General features: G+C 29.5%; 1 protein-coding gene across 1 annotated transcript; it reads right to left on the reverse strand.

Moving 5' to 3' along the window:
• Nucleotides 1-3,242: 3,242 nt before the first annotated feature.
• On the reverse strand, nt 3,243-8,668 carry LOC110662224 (wax ester synthase/diacylglycerol acyltransferase 11). Its single transcript, XM_021821139.2, has 6 exons — nt 7,719-8,668; nt 5,657-5,729; nt 5,488-5,555; nt 4,858-5,073; nt 4,626-4,763; nt 3,243-3,525 (listed from the first exon to the last, which is right to left on the reverse strand). The coding sequence occupies exons 1-6, from the start codon at nt 8,535-8,537 to the stop codon at nt 3,349-3,351; spliced, it is 1,491 nt and encodes a 496-aa protein (XP_021676831.2). The 5' UTR covers nt 8,538-8,668; the 3' UTR covers nt 3,243-3,348.
• Nucleotides 8,669-17,885: the final 9,217 nt, after the last annotated feature.

Below are 17,885 nucleotides of genomic sequence, written 5' to 3' on the forward strand. Positions count from 1 at the left end.
AATTAATTAATTAATTAGGAAGATCAAGAGTATTCGATGGAAAAATACCTTTGACTAACAAAAAATTTAACATCAATTACTGAATATAGGAGGACAGGAATACATAAAGAGAAAAGTCTTAGATACTTTCTATAAATTTCCTTCTTCTATATTCTCTTCCTTTCTCTAAAACCTTACATATAAAAGAAACCTAAATATATCTCAGCCTTAATAACATTGGAAAGAGCAGGAGAGGAAAATCTAAAGCTAAAGGAAAGAATGTTGGAAGGGAAACCCTAGAAATATAACATGTAAGTGCTCTTTATGTTTATGTTCTTTTAAATAGAGATTGAAATGGTAGTAAAAGTAGATAGGATTATCTAAAAATAGTGTGAGATGTTAGGGTTGAACGAATAACTAATGAAGGAAAAATGGCTAAATAATATAAAACAATGAAAAATGAATAGTGCTAATGTAAAACCCTAAGTTGAAGGAATGGTGTGAATAAGCTCATGAATATACATTAGAGTAATTAAATAAGCAAAATCAAGGGATAAAATAAAATAGTTATTTTGAAAATACTTGTTCGATAGCCAAAACATCAAGCTTTGGCAATGTAAATGGTATCATAAATGGTAAGGAACACCATGCATGTAGCTTTGGGAGCCTAAGGTTCCAAGTTTGGCTGTTAAAAGTTGTCTGCCAGCAAAGATGAAGTGTAACCCAATCGTAATGAAACTGTTAATTGAACATACTTTTATATATCCTTTTCTTGTAGATTAGGAATAGAATTGTGATGACTGGAGTCGAAGGGAATACACTAATTAGAAGTAAGTGTCAAGTCAAAGGGACTACTGTCAAGGTAAGTAAAAATTACAAAATACTTTCTTAAACCTTATTTTACTTCACATGTGCATTCATACACCATTTATTCTTTTTAATTATACATATTGCATGTAGGATTTAGATGTATAATTATGTATGCATTTAACTCACCAAGGTGTTGCATTATGTATATGTATTTGTGTTGTGAGGCGGCAATGGATGACCCAATGATTCCTAATGGGAAAGAAAAAGGAAAGCAAATAAAAGGCATGCATGCATTATAAGCTCACATGTTATGAAGGGTGTCTGGATAAGACAATTATGTATCTTCGGCATATGCTTGTATGAAATGAATATTAAGAGGAAGTAATAAGGAACTCCTATAATGGGCTAGGCATATTGGAATTATCAAGTAAAAGGGAAGGGGGAACCTTTGGTGATATAACTGCCTTGTTGTGAATTGTTTGTATTATTGAAACATTCATTTGAATGATGCAAGCATATGCTTAAATTGTATTCAAATAAAACATTTTATTTCCCTATGTAATTCTCTATTAACTGGGTTTATGTGCTCACTTCTGTTCTTCTGTCTATTTCTTTCAGGGACGTGAGTAAGGGAAGCAATCAACAAATTTTGGATAGATAAGCTCTAAGGTATGATATAATCAAGTTTGTATATCTTATACCATTTTGTGGAGCTATTTTGAGACATGTATATATATATATATATATATATATATATATATATATATATATATATATATATATATATATATATTATTTTGGCACTATATATGCTTGCTAATATACATTTTGTAATGAAAATACTTTATAGAGCTTTTGTCTCTTTATGAGATAGTATATATTTTTCAAAATAATTATGAAGATATTAGGAAATAAAAGTCCTCATTTACGCAGATTCGTCTTCAAATGAAAGAATATGATTGATTATGATGAATGGCTTTACCTAGGCCCTATGAAATGAGCTCCATGAAATAGAAGTGCAATCTATTAGTAAATTAGAAGAATATAAATGAAATAATACCTTATGATCAGTATATCAATGGGTCCTTCCCAAATATTTATAAAGATATGTGATAACAAGATGAAGGAAAGGTCAGTGTTAGACTTGCTACTGATTCTAATATCCTTATGCCTCATTGTACTCTAGTATTGGTAACAATTCAAATTTGGGTCGTTAAAGCAACGTTAATATATGTCAAGTTTAATATTTTCATTTCCTGTGAAATGTAATGATTTTCTCATTGGCATACCAACTGAACATAAAGTTTTCTTGTATGAAATCTATTAGTGTTCATAATAAAAAAAAATTTAATTTTTAGGGCCACTAAATTAATTTAGTCCAATAATTTATTTTTCGATTAAAGTCTATTTTATTGATTAAATTAAGAGGCTTTGGTAATAAAATAATGAATGGGTAGTTATTCAAGAGATAAGATAGATGTGGTTAAAATGAAGTGGAAAGTTATGGAGCAGAGACAAGAAAACATAATCTTTGCCACATATAGAACGTGAAAAGTGGGAAAGTGGAAGATTCAGAGCCTTCACAACCAATCAACATCAATAATACAACTCAAGCCAATCAATTTATCCTTTCAATTATTATGTTATTTTAAATTCCAAAACCTTATTAGTATTTTTTAACACTCTATTATAATTTCTAGCCTTATATTTTCTTTTCAATAATTAAATTTCAGTTTCATTCTGCATATAATTTCATTAATTTCAGTTAACATTGATTTTGAGTTAAATAGAGCATTCATGGCAAATCTGCATTTAATGCAAACAGTTCTCATTTCATCTAATTTAGAAATTAGAGAGAGCATTAGCTTGCCAACAATTTCCAAACTGTTAACTAGGCAAATTGTTTTCACAACAACAATAAGGTTGAAGAAAAATTAAAACTCATGGTTTTTAAACCATAACCATGCATAAACTCTAGAATCACCAATTTGTATTACTAGTCTCTAATATAATCACATGAAATCATTAACTATATTAAAGATTTCACAGTTTAGATGTGTGTCTTGTTTGTAGAAACAATAAATTCTCTACCAATTTATTGAATGAGAGTTCTAAAGACTAAGGGCTAAGCAAGAAATTGCACCAACTTGCACACACTTGTACACGCAATGAACACTCAAAAGAAACCTCCTTTTTAGGTTCAATACGCAACATCCCTCCATCAATTTTATTACATTTTTTTTCCTCTAAACATATAAGAGAAATTCGGCCTTATTTATATATTTTCAAGCGAGTCACCTTTTGGCTTAAAGGTGATGGCAAATTATACAGTGCACTCATCACTTACAAAAAAATATTTATTCATTAAATTTAAGAATATAAGACTTATATTTTTGTGAGTGAGGGTACATTTACACTGGAAATATATGATAATTTACCAAATGTTATACCTCTTAATGCAATTATCTTTTATTTTATTACTTTCGCCAAAAAGTCGATGCATATAAAGGTAATTAACTTGCCAGACAATGGCCAACCAATTTTTTCTTTCTTGTATCTTTATGATAACATTTTTTTCCCTTTTTTTTTCATGGTAGCAATAGCAGCTTCCTTCATTTCAAGCAAGGAATCTTCTAAGCATTTAGCAAGAAATTGAGGGTCAGGGATGATGTCTTTGGCCACTACAAGTTGCATGTCAGCTTTCCCTGCATAGCTCACCATGTGCATTGCCACTGCCTATATGTATCACCAACCAACAACTCTTAGTAAAATTGGAAATATCATCAACAGTTACCATATTTTATTTTCAAAAGATGTAATACTTTTTTTACTAATTATTTTATGTTTTTAATTTATTAGTGTGAATAAAAAGTTACCAATTTTATGGATGTATGTCAATATTGATGAATATGATTGCGGGTCTTCTATTTAATTTATCAGTTACAATTAGTTATTGATAGTCAACAGTCAATAATTAAATTTCGACTATTAGTATTAGCAATTGGGGAGTTAAAAAGCTGACAACTGAAAATTTTAGGGTCTGTTATAAATTGTGAAAAAATGAGATAATATTTTAAAAAATGTTATAAGAAGGTTGGAAAACAAAGTTTTGTATTAAGCATGTCAGTTTTTTATATAGAGAATTAGAAAATTAATTTTTTAAAATTTAATTAAAATTTGGAAAATAATTTTAAATTGTTTTTTTATTGTTTTCCAAATAAAAAACAATAACTTTTTCATAATCAAAATTATACATAACTTTTTGATAATTAAAATTAAATAATTATTTATTTATAATGATTAAAAAATCATATTATTATAAAATAAATGAATAATACATATTAAAAAATTTTAAAATTAGAGTAAGTTTTCAAATATATTTTAAATGATTTATTTTTTAATTATAATAAATTTTCATTTTTTAAATTAAAAATTCATTTTATTTTTCATAAAAAATAATTTTTTTTTCAAAAATAAAAAGTGAAAAAAATTAATTTTCACAAGTAAACAGGCTCTCAATATTTAGTGATACAATTATAATTTTAAATTTTTTATTTTTAAAAATTAATTTAAAAGTTATGATTACTAAATACTCAAAATTAGCCACTAAAAACTTAAAAGTTAGATGTTGATTTAATTTCTAACCACACAATCAGTCATTAAGATCAAACAAAACAAAACTATTAATTTATAAACCAAAATAATTAAATGAAAAAAGGTGTGTAATTTAATTAAAAAAAATGTGAAAACTGAAGAGACTATTACTATATATTAGCCATTGGATTAAAATATATATATATATATATATAAGAAATTTTAGAGTTTAGAGGGCATACTTGGGGCACGCCAGTGATGTTAGCCTTTATATATGTTATAGGATTGCCTGCTAAAGTAACCTGATCTTTTGGTCCAGCCATATTGGAGATGGTAAAGCTACTATGACAAAGAATCCTGTACATGAAATAGGAAACAAACTACAAATCCACCAGCAGAAATATTATCCATCAGAATGTATGCAAATCATGATTAATAAACTTGAAAGTTAAATTTCTGTATATGTTGTTTCACCTTAGATCCGAACAAGTAGTTTGATAAATTTGAAATTCCATATGAGATAAAAGCCTCCAAGGACTGTTTCTTCCTGTCAACTGTTCTCTTAGCTATCTTCACATACTGCAGAGGTGCGATACCTTTATTATAAAAAATGGGTATGAGAATAATCCCAAATTTGTTGCCCTTACGAGACCTTGGAGTGCTTTCTATCATTTTGTTCAGATCCATATCCTGAATAATCAAGTCAGGCATTTTTATCCAATTCTAGATGTAATTGAAAAGAAAAATAAATATAATGTAATTGAAATAAGTTTCAATTCACACCAACAAATTGATAGAGTTAAGAGGTAAAGTTGATACTATTTAGTCGTTTGGACGTGGAGAGTTCAACAGTGAGTGGCACTCTCCCTAACTAAAAGTAGTTCATTGTAATGAGGAGGGAAGATGGTGGTGGTTGGCTGCAAATGAAAACTAATGGGGTGAATATCATTGTGGTATATGTTACTCTCCCTAACTCACAGTGTTTTCACATTGATTAAAGAAGGTCATTAAAATGTTTTCACATTTTTTTACAACTTTTGATCCTCAAAATTAAGCATTTAACTATTTTTTGTTATTTCAAAATTTTATATTTTAACTAATTACCTGCAATGTTATCGGCTCTTTTAAATTAACCATGGCTACTCCTGTGAGTCGCTGATTCTTCTTCAAAGCTAACAAAGATATTGAACCCAAGTTAAGTTAGGGAATATTTTATTATAATTCAAAAGTATAATATAAATTAATCAAAGGGTGTTAAAAATATATGACTTACAATTTGGCGATCGATGATCCAAGTACCTTGAAAATCCAGCTGATATCATTCCCAAAAGAACATCATTAATGGTCTGCATCAACACATAAAATTAACCAGGGTTAACGATTGAATTTATCACTTAACTAAATTTTGATAACATGACTTCAAATTGTGTGTATATCCCATAATTTTAATTTTGTTCTACTACTCATCTAATTAATTTCAAGCAAAACATAATTAGAGAAATTTGATAAGCTTTAATTTTGGTATTGTTAATTAATATGCTAGGTTAAATTCCATTTAAATCTTAGTATGGACCCTTTTTTATTAAAATAACTAATCTAATTAAAGAACTAATTAGAGTCATTTTGCCTTTTAAATTCTCAACCGTCGATTTTATGGTGTTTGGTTTTATATATATGGATGGGCGGTAGCCAAGATTATAGGAAGACTTATCTTTCCCCTAACCCAATATGTGGTTTTCCTCTCCAACCGCTAGGCTGGATTGTCTAGCGATTAATGGAAGAGGGCCTCTTGTGGCTGCTATGGATTCTATTTTTCTTGTGTTTCAATTTTTACATTTTATTTGGCATTAAGTTTGGGGGATTTAAATTATTTTTTAATAAAAATATTATTTTAAATATTATAAAAAATAATTTAAAAAAATTATTTTATTATTTTAATATTTTTATAATTAAAATTTATTAAATTTAATTTTAAATTATTTTTTAATACTCTTTAATTAATATATTTAAAAAAAAATAATTTTTCTAATTGTAGTTCCAACAGTAAGTTGCATGCAAGTGGCTTCCTTAGGTTTTCTGGGGCTACAAGTTGTTATGGTCTGCTCCCTGTGATTGTTGCTCTGCGTCGGCCAGAGCCTAAGTGTGTTTAGCTTGGTTGTTTCTCTGAGTTAGCTCTACAAGGAGAGTGCCTTAAGATGTGTGACGATAGATATCATAGGGTCATATAGCCGACATGCTTCCGAAGGCTGCCCGACCACTGAAGGCAAAGTCACTGTTAAGCTCTATCTATCGGCTTTTCTTACAAATCATTAAGCTTGTATCTATATTTGTTGTTTTGAGGCCTTAGTACTATTCTTTCTGGAAGATAGTACTTATGGGTGGTGATAGCCTTTGGAAATTTGCTGGTTTTTCTTTTTGATCGGAAAGTTTTTCACTCTTCCAGACGGTGAAAGAAGCTAGGCGACGCTACTATTCCTCCCCAACTTCTTTGTGTTAGCCCTAAGGTTGTGATAGGTTGGGCTTTATGGTTTTGAGTTTCTTGTTATTTTTGTTTAGCTTGTGATCTAAACTTTGTATTTGGACCTTTTGTGAAATGTTGGACTTCATACTTAACTCTTATTATTAATGAATCTCCTATCTTAAAAAAAATAATAAGAAAAATAAACTACTCATTTATTTGGCAAGAAATGAGCTTAGCCTGAAGAAGTTTTACTTTTATTTTTTTAGATAAATATCAAATTAATTATCATATTTGGTTGTTAAATTACATGTATTTTATATTTTTAATAAAATTACATATATTTATATGTTGTTGTGATATTAAAAATTTAATATTGTTTTTACTATTTTAAAATGAATATAGGAATGTTGTAATTTTAAATGTTATAAGTTGAAATTTGAATAAAAAAAATCAAAATAAAATAAAAAATAGAACTAGAATTGTACCAAAGTTTGGTTCTTAATAAAAATAAAAATAAAAATCAAATATTTGGTTTCAATTCTAATTCTTAGAATCATATTGAACTGAAGTCTGTAAAAAAAATTATAAATAAAAAATAGAGGCACATTTGTTAAAAATTAGCAAAAAATTAAAGAATATAATTGCAAATAAATTGAGCCAAATTAAGTTTCAGCTAGTTCATACTCTATATTAAAGACATTTTAGATTGGGGAACTTATAAATAAATATTTAATTTAAATAAAGGTTAAAATATTTACTTTGAAAATCTTAAATATATCTTTCTAAATAATTGAATATTAAAAATGAACTTGTAGTGTTTAGAAAAAGAAAGAAGAAAAAGGAGAAGGGATAAAGACAGTGGCACAAACTTTACCGCATTAGCAACAGCCTTTTTCACCATTTTCATGTCCTCAATCAAGAAATGGGCAGTAGCCACTTTCCTCGGCCATAGCTCCACCCCATCACCGCCGGAGATAACTGTCTTCGAGTCACCAACCCAGAAGCACCTCAACACAAACTCCACGTAGAAAAGCAAAGTATAAAAAACCACCTTCAAGAACCCCATCAAAAAATTCAAGGCATACAAAACCATCTTCAAGAACCACATCAAAAGACCTCTACGACCCTTCAATTTCCCTCCGCTTCCCCTCCAATTCCTGCGGATACGACCACTATCCAAGGTGGGCACAGCCTCTGGATCCTCCAACTTCCTGCAACTTCCGAGGAACATCGACATCAGTTCGATCCCATCCCCAAGTGCGTGATGACACCTGAAAACAGCGCACCGCGGCTCCGGTAATATATGAATTTCCCACAAAGGCTTGTCCAAGCTAAGCGGGCTACTTACTGATAAATCTGCTATATAATCGTTCACCATTTTCTCGGCATCAATGCCGGCGTTGTTGTCTGCTGTGCCGTTGACCTTAGGGATCTCAGCATATATGATGTGTTTGTTGACGTCGACCTCTGTTCTTCTCCAATGCTCCATTCCGTTCTTGTCGTGTACAAGGAGACTGCTAAATCTCGGGTGCTTCGTCATGATGGAGTTCTTTAAGGCGGATTTTATAGCTTCCGTGTCCATGTCGTTTTTGCCCCCGACTGCGCAGTTGATAATGGTGTTCATCTCCGGCTGGAGAAACAGCTGGCCGGAGGGAGTCAGTGGCACGTCGGAGACTTTTACCAGAGAAGTCATTGGAGAGAGTGGAATTTATTTTGTTTTGTTGCACAAGGCCTGTAAAGTTTCGTTACTAAAATTGGGAGAAAGGGAAGAGAGAATGAGAATCGAGAAGGAAGCCAATGGTTTTTAAACTCGAACGGCAGACTAAAATAGACGTTGTCATCAGGTATACTGTTTAATAAAATATTAATTTTATATTATAAATTATCTAATAAATATTAAATTTATGGTCTATAATTAATTTTTTTTTATAAATTAATTTTAATATATTATCTTTTATATATATATATATATATATATATATATATATATATATATATATATATATATATTTATTTATTTATTTATCATGCAGAGGTTATTATGTATCACTAGCTAATGACTTTCATGAGTACAAAACAATATCATTTTATTAAAAAAAAGGTTTGAGAGCCTCTTCACTCGTGTAACCCGCAATCGGACCAACCCACTTTGAATGAGTTTTCTGAGTTTTAACAAGATTGTACAATTTTCTATTTTTGTAAGTAATTTGAACAGACACAAGTTCAATTCTTGAATTTTGTGATTAAATCAACCAGGCGGTTCAAGTTTCACAATCATGGTGCTTAGCATTTATGTATGAAATCAAAATAATTAAATATAATATGAAAAAAAAAATCTTACATATTAAAATCTTTATTTACTTGAGTTATCCATTTAAATTTAAAAAAATTAAATTTTCAGAATATTCTAGTTTCACCATCATAATTCACATTGAATGCACAATAAATCATAATTTAATTTAATAATTAAAAGTATATCATTTATATCACAAACTCAAATTTAAATTTGAGCTTTGCTATTTGTAGTGTTTCTTCTTTTATAAATTTAGAAGACATGAGAAAAACAAATTTAAGAAAAAGCTTATATTAAAAGATAATGAAGTAAATGTTGATGCAAAAATAATGTTATAAACGGCTTTAGCTCTCTTTTTCCTCTCTCTCTCTCTCTCTTGATAAAATTTTTAGTTGCTTATGGCTCAAAGATTTTTATTTAAATATTAAATTTATGTTCTTTTATGAATGCCCTTACGGCGCCATGCGTAAAAGGTGATTAAATTATTTTAATCGTTTATATTGTTATATGGTTTTACTCATCATAATAATATTTTATTGTAAAAAAATATGAATTTTAATTAAATGTGATTTTTTGTGAAATTCATAAATTGTTGCATATAATTAATTTTGTGAAATACATATTGTTGCATATTTTTTTCACAACCAAACGATAATTTTTAAACAAATCCATGAAAAAAAAAATTTAGTGCTAAAAAAGTTGAAGAAATTTTTAATAAATGTGAATATTATATTAAATAATAATCACAAAAAATTAAAATATCTAAAAATATTTTAATAAATTTTATAATGAAAATGTATTATCATCAATTTTAAAGATAAAATACCTTTATCTAGTGATGTAAATAAACCAAGTAGCTCGCAAGCTACTCGAGACTCATTTATTAGACAAGCTTGAGACTAATAATATTCTATTCAAGCTCGACTTGCTTATAAACTCGTGAGTTAGCTCATTGAACAAGCTTATGAGCTCTCTGGTTAAATAGACTCATGAGTTAGCTCATTGAATAATCATTTGGTCTGACTCATTAAACTGACTCATAAATAAGCTCGTGAGTAGGTTCGATTTCAAGCTTATATATAAGAATATTTATATTTATTATTCTAATTTGTAATGTTGTAAATATATTTATTTTTATTTATATTATTTGAAAAGTAATATATTATTTTAAAAAATGATATAATTAATATATAATTTATAAATTTTAGTTATTTGTAATTTAAATAAAATTTTTTTTATAAAAATTAAATTAATTTCTATATGAGAAATAAAATTAGTTTATCATATATAAACTAAATATATGCTCTCAATATAAAATAATATATTATTAAATATTATATTTTTATTTTAACACTAAGTATTTTGTTCATCTATTATTATTACTTTTTATCCCTCTTCCAGTCTCTGTTTCTTTAAGTGCACACTCTCTCTTAAACCTTTTAAAATATCTCTCTCTGATGAACTTTTAAAGCTCTTCTTATCTTTCTCTCCTTATTTGAACCATGTATCTTTAAGAGGTTAAAGTTAAAGTTTACAATTAGGCTTTCTTACTTAATATTGTTCACTTATTTTTTAAAATTATATTGTTCATGAGTTTAAATATGAACCATAATACTATTGAGTTAATGAAATCAGATTATGTGTGTGTGTAATTGAGTTGATTATATTTATATTAACATGTATTCTGTAGTAAAGAGTTATGGAATTAGATATTAAATGCGTTTATATATATATATATATATATATATATATATATATATATATATATATATATATATATATATATATATATATATATATATATATATGTTTTTTTTATAAACTAATAAATTTTATTAAAAGAAGAAAATGAAAACAAAGGTGAATAGGGACATCAGGATCCATAAAGTTTACAAAACAAAAAGTAGAAAAAATGATGACGCAGTAACCTCTAAAAGACACGAAAAAAAACCAAAACCAAAAAATGACCAAGAAGAGAATTTGCTAATCCTGCATAGAAATAAAAAGCCAAAAGGAGATACCGCACTCTATCGAGTTGAATGACTTCCCAGCATCTCAAGTTAAGTGACTGCCCAGCTTCATTCAAACTAAGCAACAAATAGAAGGTGGATGATGCAACCTTAAGAATAGAAAATGCCAATAACCACCCAAGCTGCAACGTTGAGAATAAATTACAACCAAAACATGTCCTGGATATCTAGAGAAAATTCCACCTCTCGAAACTGACAACAAAAGATAAGGAACTTTGTCACTTGCATCCATAACAAACCAACCATGGCAGACCCAACAAAAATAAAACTAACACTCTCTTAATAGCCAATAAATTTAACAAAGCAACAACACAACAAATTGGCCCAAATCAAACTAAAGATGAATAACTATGGAGCCATTGCAAGCATAATTGAAAACCAATGCCAAAGCACTCAAAAATTCCATATGGGAACAAATCAAAGCAAAGGGCTTTCCCACACATAAGCAAAGTAAAGATTATCAGCTGAATATACCTGCTTCCAATTATCAGTCAAGGAAGCATTTTCGAAAGCCAAAACTCACGGGCCAAATAATAAACTGAATTCTCATCCCCTGCGCATTATGGAGCTGTGTATTCAAAAATTAAAAGAAACCCACAAAAGCACTATAATAACTAATTTTCAAAGATCAATTTTAGAGAACAAAATACTTCCCTTGTGCATTTCGGATACTATAAAAATTGTTATAACAAGCACACAAATCTAAGACACACACACAAATTGCACAATCACACAGTATTAAAAAGAGAAGAAGAATAACACATGATTTAACGTGGTTCAACCGTAAGGTCTACGTCTATGGGCAAGAGAAGAGAAAAAAGTTATACTTTGATCAATCAGAACTCTCAAACCCTAACCCAAGTGTGTTTCTCAAATATCTCACAACTCTACCGCAAAGGGTAGAATATTACAATATTTATACTGGTCCATACCGTAGGGGCATTACCCCCACACCCCCAAGAAGATCAGTGGTGGGCTTCGGGCCCAGACTTATTGGCCCGTGCCCTTCGCTACCACCACAGATCTCACTTTTTATCCCAATCGGATCACAGCGTGAAACTTTCGGGTCACAGCTTGAAACTTTCGGGTTGGGTCACAATTTGGGCCCATGAAAACATATCTAAAATATCAAGCCACAAAAAATAACAAAAACCATAATTACATGGTTACAGCAAAGAAGAATTGATGGATATCCTAGTAAAACTGATGAACCCTGACCTCCATCTTACCCAAATAGTGAGAATTAGTGCTAATATTTGGAGAAAAATGGAGTCGCAGTAATTGGTAGAGCAAAACCACAATAATCCACAGGAAAAAAAAAAGGAAAATTTAACACTTTCCCTTATTGAACAGATCTAGGTCTAATTTGATTTGATTTACTATAAAATCCATTATAGCTTCATTTGGTTCAGAGAATACAAGGCCTAGTTTTTTTCCCTAGGATAACAGTTTGTATGGCTTCTTCTTTAGAGTCAAGCTTTGAGAATGAATTCCCATCCCTCAGTGGAGATTTTATATGCAAAGAGTTCATTCTACTGATCCCAATATCTATCGGTTCCACCAACTTGTCCCTATTTGACTCCTCAATAATGGGTTTTTTCCCACTTAATTTGCATCCCATTAGGTTTCTTATGTTTCCCTCTTCTGCCTATTTTTGGATTCATCTCAAGAATAACAGAAATAAGTTTACTCTTCCTGCTTCTCCTACATCTCTACTTTAAAAGTCTTGAAAGTTTAAGGCATTTTGGGAGATAAGAAATAAAAGACTGGGCCAGATTAAAGGCATTTAAAGGGACAATAGCCCATGGGTTTAGGCTAGATGAGAAGATGGGATTGAGGTTTGATTCATTGGATTGATAAGGCTTAGTGCCGAAGGGTTCAATGAGAGGGCTAGGTGAGGCATAATTAAATTCAAAAGCCTCCAAATTAATTGGAGAAGGAATAGAGTTAGAGTTCGCAGGTTCCTTAGCATAAAGGGTGATATCATTTTTGATACCCATGCATGCAGCTGCTCCTAGGGCAGTCATGATTACATCAATTAATGCACTCTCAGTAGCAATACTTTCACAGAGTGCAGCAAGTGTACCACTATTAAGTAGATCGAAAGGCTCAATAAAAAAGCCATGCATGTTAAGAGTGTTGTCAAATGCATGGTTATTTTCGCTGGAACAAAAAGAGCCACATAGCGGCAGAGGTGTCTCAAATGTTTTGGCCAACCCGTTGTACACACTATCACTTGAAGAAACACTATCCATGTCATCAATATCTTCCTCATTTTGCTCTTTCTACTTTGATCGAGCATGGTAGCGAAGGAAACCTGTTGCACATAATAGCCCATTAAACTACTCTTCTAAGGTTAAGATGTTGTATTGAGTATCATTAATATCCACCTTAATAATTTTATTAACACTACAAGGAAAATCAGTGCATATAAGCATTGCAACTGAATTAAAACAAGCTTTAGATTGTGTGGTGTTATCTAGAGAAATGAAAGCTTCGCATTTGTTACAAATCGAAAAGTGGAAGTCGATTGTCCAAACACTCAATGGCATTCCATAGAGCCTGAGCCATACAAAACATTTCCTTAGAATGAAGTAATCTGACCATGGATGGGTATTAGAGAACCATTGATTGAGCCAGTCTGAACTATTTCCTAAGAAACCATGCATATGTTCAGTTGAATCAAATATAACCAATGCCATGTCCCCACCCAAGGGAGAAACTTTTATTGATAGAATGCCTTCTGCTATCATGTTAGTTTGAATATTAGAGAGGGAATGTACATCTCTTACAGTTGCAATGGCCGACCTTTGCAGCCATTCCAAATTTTCACCAAGAACATCCTTAGAAGCTAAGAAACAACCTAAAAACAAATAGGAATTTGCATATTTTATGAGTAGAGGTTGCTTAGGGCATATGTCAAATCCACTTCTTTTGGCTCTGGTCACTTGTTTTTTACTAGTGCTTATTCCAATACCCGAAGGTTGAGGAGATGATAATTATGGCTTTCGCAATTCCCGAAATGACTCTTGGTGAACGTAGAGAGGAAAACACGTAGCTTGAAACTTTTGGTCCATATGTTATTAATGGATTTTAGAACATCTTCAAGTTGTATCATGGAAGGAACACATATAAAACCATAACGCCTTCCCCTACGATTCAACTTGCTCAATATGTATATCTCCACAATATTACCAAACTTATAAAACACTGTCCAAAGGGATTTAGCATTTCAATTGTTTGGAAAATTTTCAAAATAAATAGAGGATAGATTTCGAGTATTGGTGTTGGATTGGTGAAGATTGGGTGATGTGGTAAAAGGATGAGAGTGATGGCTTTATGGAATAGACGGTTTAGTGTTTGTGAGATCTAGTTAAGGAATGGTAACAGATACACAGTTATGATGGGCAGTACAGGGTGGGTTTGGTGTGGGGGGAGGAGGATAGAAGGAAGCCATTTGCTATGTTTTTTTGTAGTTTTTTTTTATTAATTGGTGTATGTATGTATGTATAATATAATATAATCGAGTTGTAATTAATAAATTAATATATTAACTATATAAATTATTTAATAATATAAAAATTACTTTACATGTTATTATAATAAAATCAATCAAAATAAAATAAAAAGTTATAATAGTAATTGTTAATTAAATAAAATCCATATCACAATTACAAAACTACTTAGTTTCATTCAAAACAACGTAGTTTAAAGACCTATAAATAATTTAAGTTCAATATTGAGCTGTCTGTTATTATTAGTTTCTCTTCCTCTTCTGATATCCTAAACTTTTAACTATTATTAGTCTCTCTCTCTCTCTCTCTCTCTCTCTCTCTCTCTCTCTCTCTCTCTCTCTCTCTCTCTCTTTTGTGCTTATCTAGCACTTCATTTAGGTAAATGTATGTGTTGATTATATCTTTGGTTTGGTTAGTGCATTTTTGGTGGTGCTCAATTTTGTGGGTTTAAATGGTGGTTTATTACAATACCAATATTTATTTTTCAAATCTATTCAAAATATTGAATCCACAATTTCTCTTTAAAATAATCTCTACTTATTAATTTGATTCAAACATATATGAAGTAGAGAATTTTTTTTTTTTTTTAAATGTGGGATATCAAAATGTCTCACCGCACAAGACCACAAATTTCTTCTGCTATTTGTTAGGTTTGTCATTATATGCATTGTCTAAGGAATAAGAGCATATTCAAGCTGGGTGTGTTGAGGGCACACAATTAGATATGGTCTTCTAATTTAAAATATAGCCAAAATTTGATAATTTAGTTGCCTACCATCTTATCATATTTATTTTTAAAATGATTTGAAAATGTAGGTTTTGAATATTATCATTTTCAAAATTGCATCTAAACTGTAGTAGAATCCTTTATAAATTTTAGATAATATTACCACTATCACCCATAAGTACTTCAACAATAGAAGAACCTTAAAAGGGAGAATTCATTTTTCATAATAAATATAATGCTCTACTTATTTAATGCAACATCCTTTACTATTTAAAATATAACAACAACAACTTGAAGAAAAAGTTTTAGCAAAGGTAGAATATGTTGTGATTTGTGCCTTTGTCTATTATCTTTTCTTTTCTGAATTCTCTGCTCTATTTCTTGGCTTAATGGTTTAAATCTAATGAGTGTATTGTCAAAACTTCTAGTACTATCCTATTGCTATTAATTGAAAATGTGTATTTGCTTTTGAATTTGCACCCATGGAAAGGCATATCTTTTTCAATATTTTTGGACTAGCTGAAAAATAAATGTATATTTGCTGCTTTTGTTTTGTCCTTTTAGTAATGTAAAAGTTTGAATTCCTATTAATTTTTGAAGATGGCTTGCATTTGTCATTATTCTATTTGAAATTAAATTTTTCTAGTCTTTCATTCATGAATTTCCCCTAATTATAAGAGAGAGAGTTGCCTTGAAATGATTAAAATGTATCTATGAGTAACAATAACCTTCGCTTAGGCTATAAGTATCTCAATAAATTGTTAAGTGTAGTTCTTAGGAGTTTAGGATGAGAAGGCAGCAAATAAGATGTTAAAACTATTTAAATTACCTAGAAAGTTAGATCTATTTAATTTTCTGCCTCTATATATGACTATCATTAACATGATGAGAGTATTATTGTTTTAACTTAATATTATTCTATTCTATATATCTTTAATCGTGGTGAGCATATATTATTATATTATATTATGGAAGTTAGATACTGTTAAAGTTTTAACTTATGGATTTGATTGGTTACAAGTTTTTTATGAGACAAAAAGAAAAAGAAAAGCAAATATGATAATATATTATATTTAAGTCTTCAATAGGACTTGGTAGCATGCAATTAACTTTTATAATTTGTTTGTTATTATGAAAGGATATGGAGGAACTCAAGAGGTCATACTACCTTAGTGGTTTGAAACATTTCTTCAAATTTCAGGTATTATTTGATATACTTTTCTTTTTTGTTTAAATTTTGTATTTTGCTAATTTACTATAATATTTTATTTTGATGTTGCTAATATTGATGCTTTTCTGTGGTAAATCTTGAAAGTTGCATAGACGCAAAAGTCTATATTGTTCTCATTGCTTCAAATTTCAAGCAATAAGTAAGAACTATCTAATAATTTTAGTGATTTAATCCTATAATTTGTTATTTTATTGAACTATTTATTTTTATTTGAATTATGGTATTGTTGTAATTTTTGTTATTTTAAAATTAGTTGTAATGTGTTATAAACTGTTTTTTTTTCTTGTTATTTTGTATTATCAATGACTATAGACTCATGTAGTAATGTATTTTAAAATAATTGTGATTTAAAATAGTTGTTATAAAATTTGAGATCTACCTTATAGAATTAAAACTCTAGCTTATAGAATTCAAGCTCAAACTTGAACTTATTGAGCTCGAGTTTGTTTAATGAGCTTATTAAGCATGATACAAATAAGCTGGAGCTTGGTTCATTAATGTAATGAGTGAATTTGAAATGAACTGACTCAAATCAAACTCAAATTTAACTCATTTCAAATGAGTCAAGCTTGAGCTACAAACATATATTTATAAATCAAGCTTGAATAAGCCAAAACTTCACTTGGCTTGGCTTGATTACACCCTAACCTATACATAAAAATGATTATTTTATTTTGATTATAACACATCAAATATTTAAAAATGAACTCCTAATATGAAGAAACTATTAAGGAGGTAAAATATGTTATGTTTTCTTGAACTCTACTAATGTAGGATAAGTTTTGCCTTATAAAGAAATGAAGTAAAATCTAAATTTAGTTATAAAAAATTAAGTGCTATGATATTAATGTGAAGTTAAATGTGAGTAATAATCCTATGAAATAAATAAGTTTGTTAGTGTAAATGTGTGAACAATGATCTAAGGTGTTGAAGGATAAGAAAAGAAAAAGTAAAATTCTATATAAAAATGAGTAAGGGTTGAATGTTGGCTAAGGACTACAACGCTTAGTATTTACTTGAACACGATTAAGACCTAAGAATTTCTACATCTAGATTCGAGTGCTTGCAGGAGTTCGAACAAATCTAAAAGGATGTTAATATGAAAAAAATATACGATAGATAAGGGATTGGTAAACTAGATGGAAACTAAAAATGTCAAGCCTTAGATGTACCTGTTCTTAAGTAATTTAAATTTAGTTGTATCTTATGTTCATCTAAAGACCTAACAAAATGGATAAATATGAT

The sequence above is a fragment of the Hevea brasiliensis genome, chromosome 8, assembly GCF_030052815.1.
Source record: "Hevea brasiliensis isolate MT/VB/25A 57/8 chromosome 8, ASM3005281v1, whole genome shotgun sequence".
NCBI classification, from domain to species: domain Eukaryota; kingdom Viridiplantae; phylum Streptophyta; class Magnoliopsida; order Malpighiales; family Euphorbiaceae; genus Hevea; species Hevea brasiliensis.

Excerpts from the sequence above, each read along its gene's own strand:
- LOC110662224 (XM_021821139.2), bottom strand. The coding sequence starts at position 8,537 with ATGACTTCTCTGGTAAAAGTCTCCGACGTGCCACTGACTCCCTCCGGC. Across the intron at positions 4,764-4,857 it reads ACTACTTGTTCGGATCTAAG|TTTGTTTCCTATTTCATGTA; the intron begins GTGAAACAACAT and ends GTGGATTTGTAG. Across the intron at positions 3,526-4,625 it reads ACATCACTGGCGTGCCCCAA|GCAGTGGCAATGCACATGGT; the intron begins GTATGCCCTCTA and ends TGATACATATAG.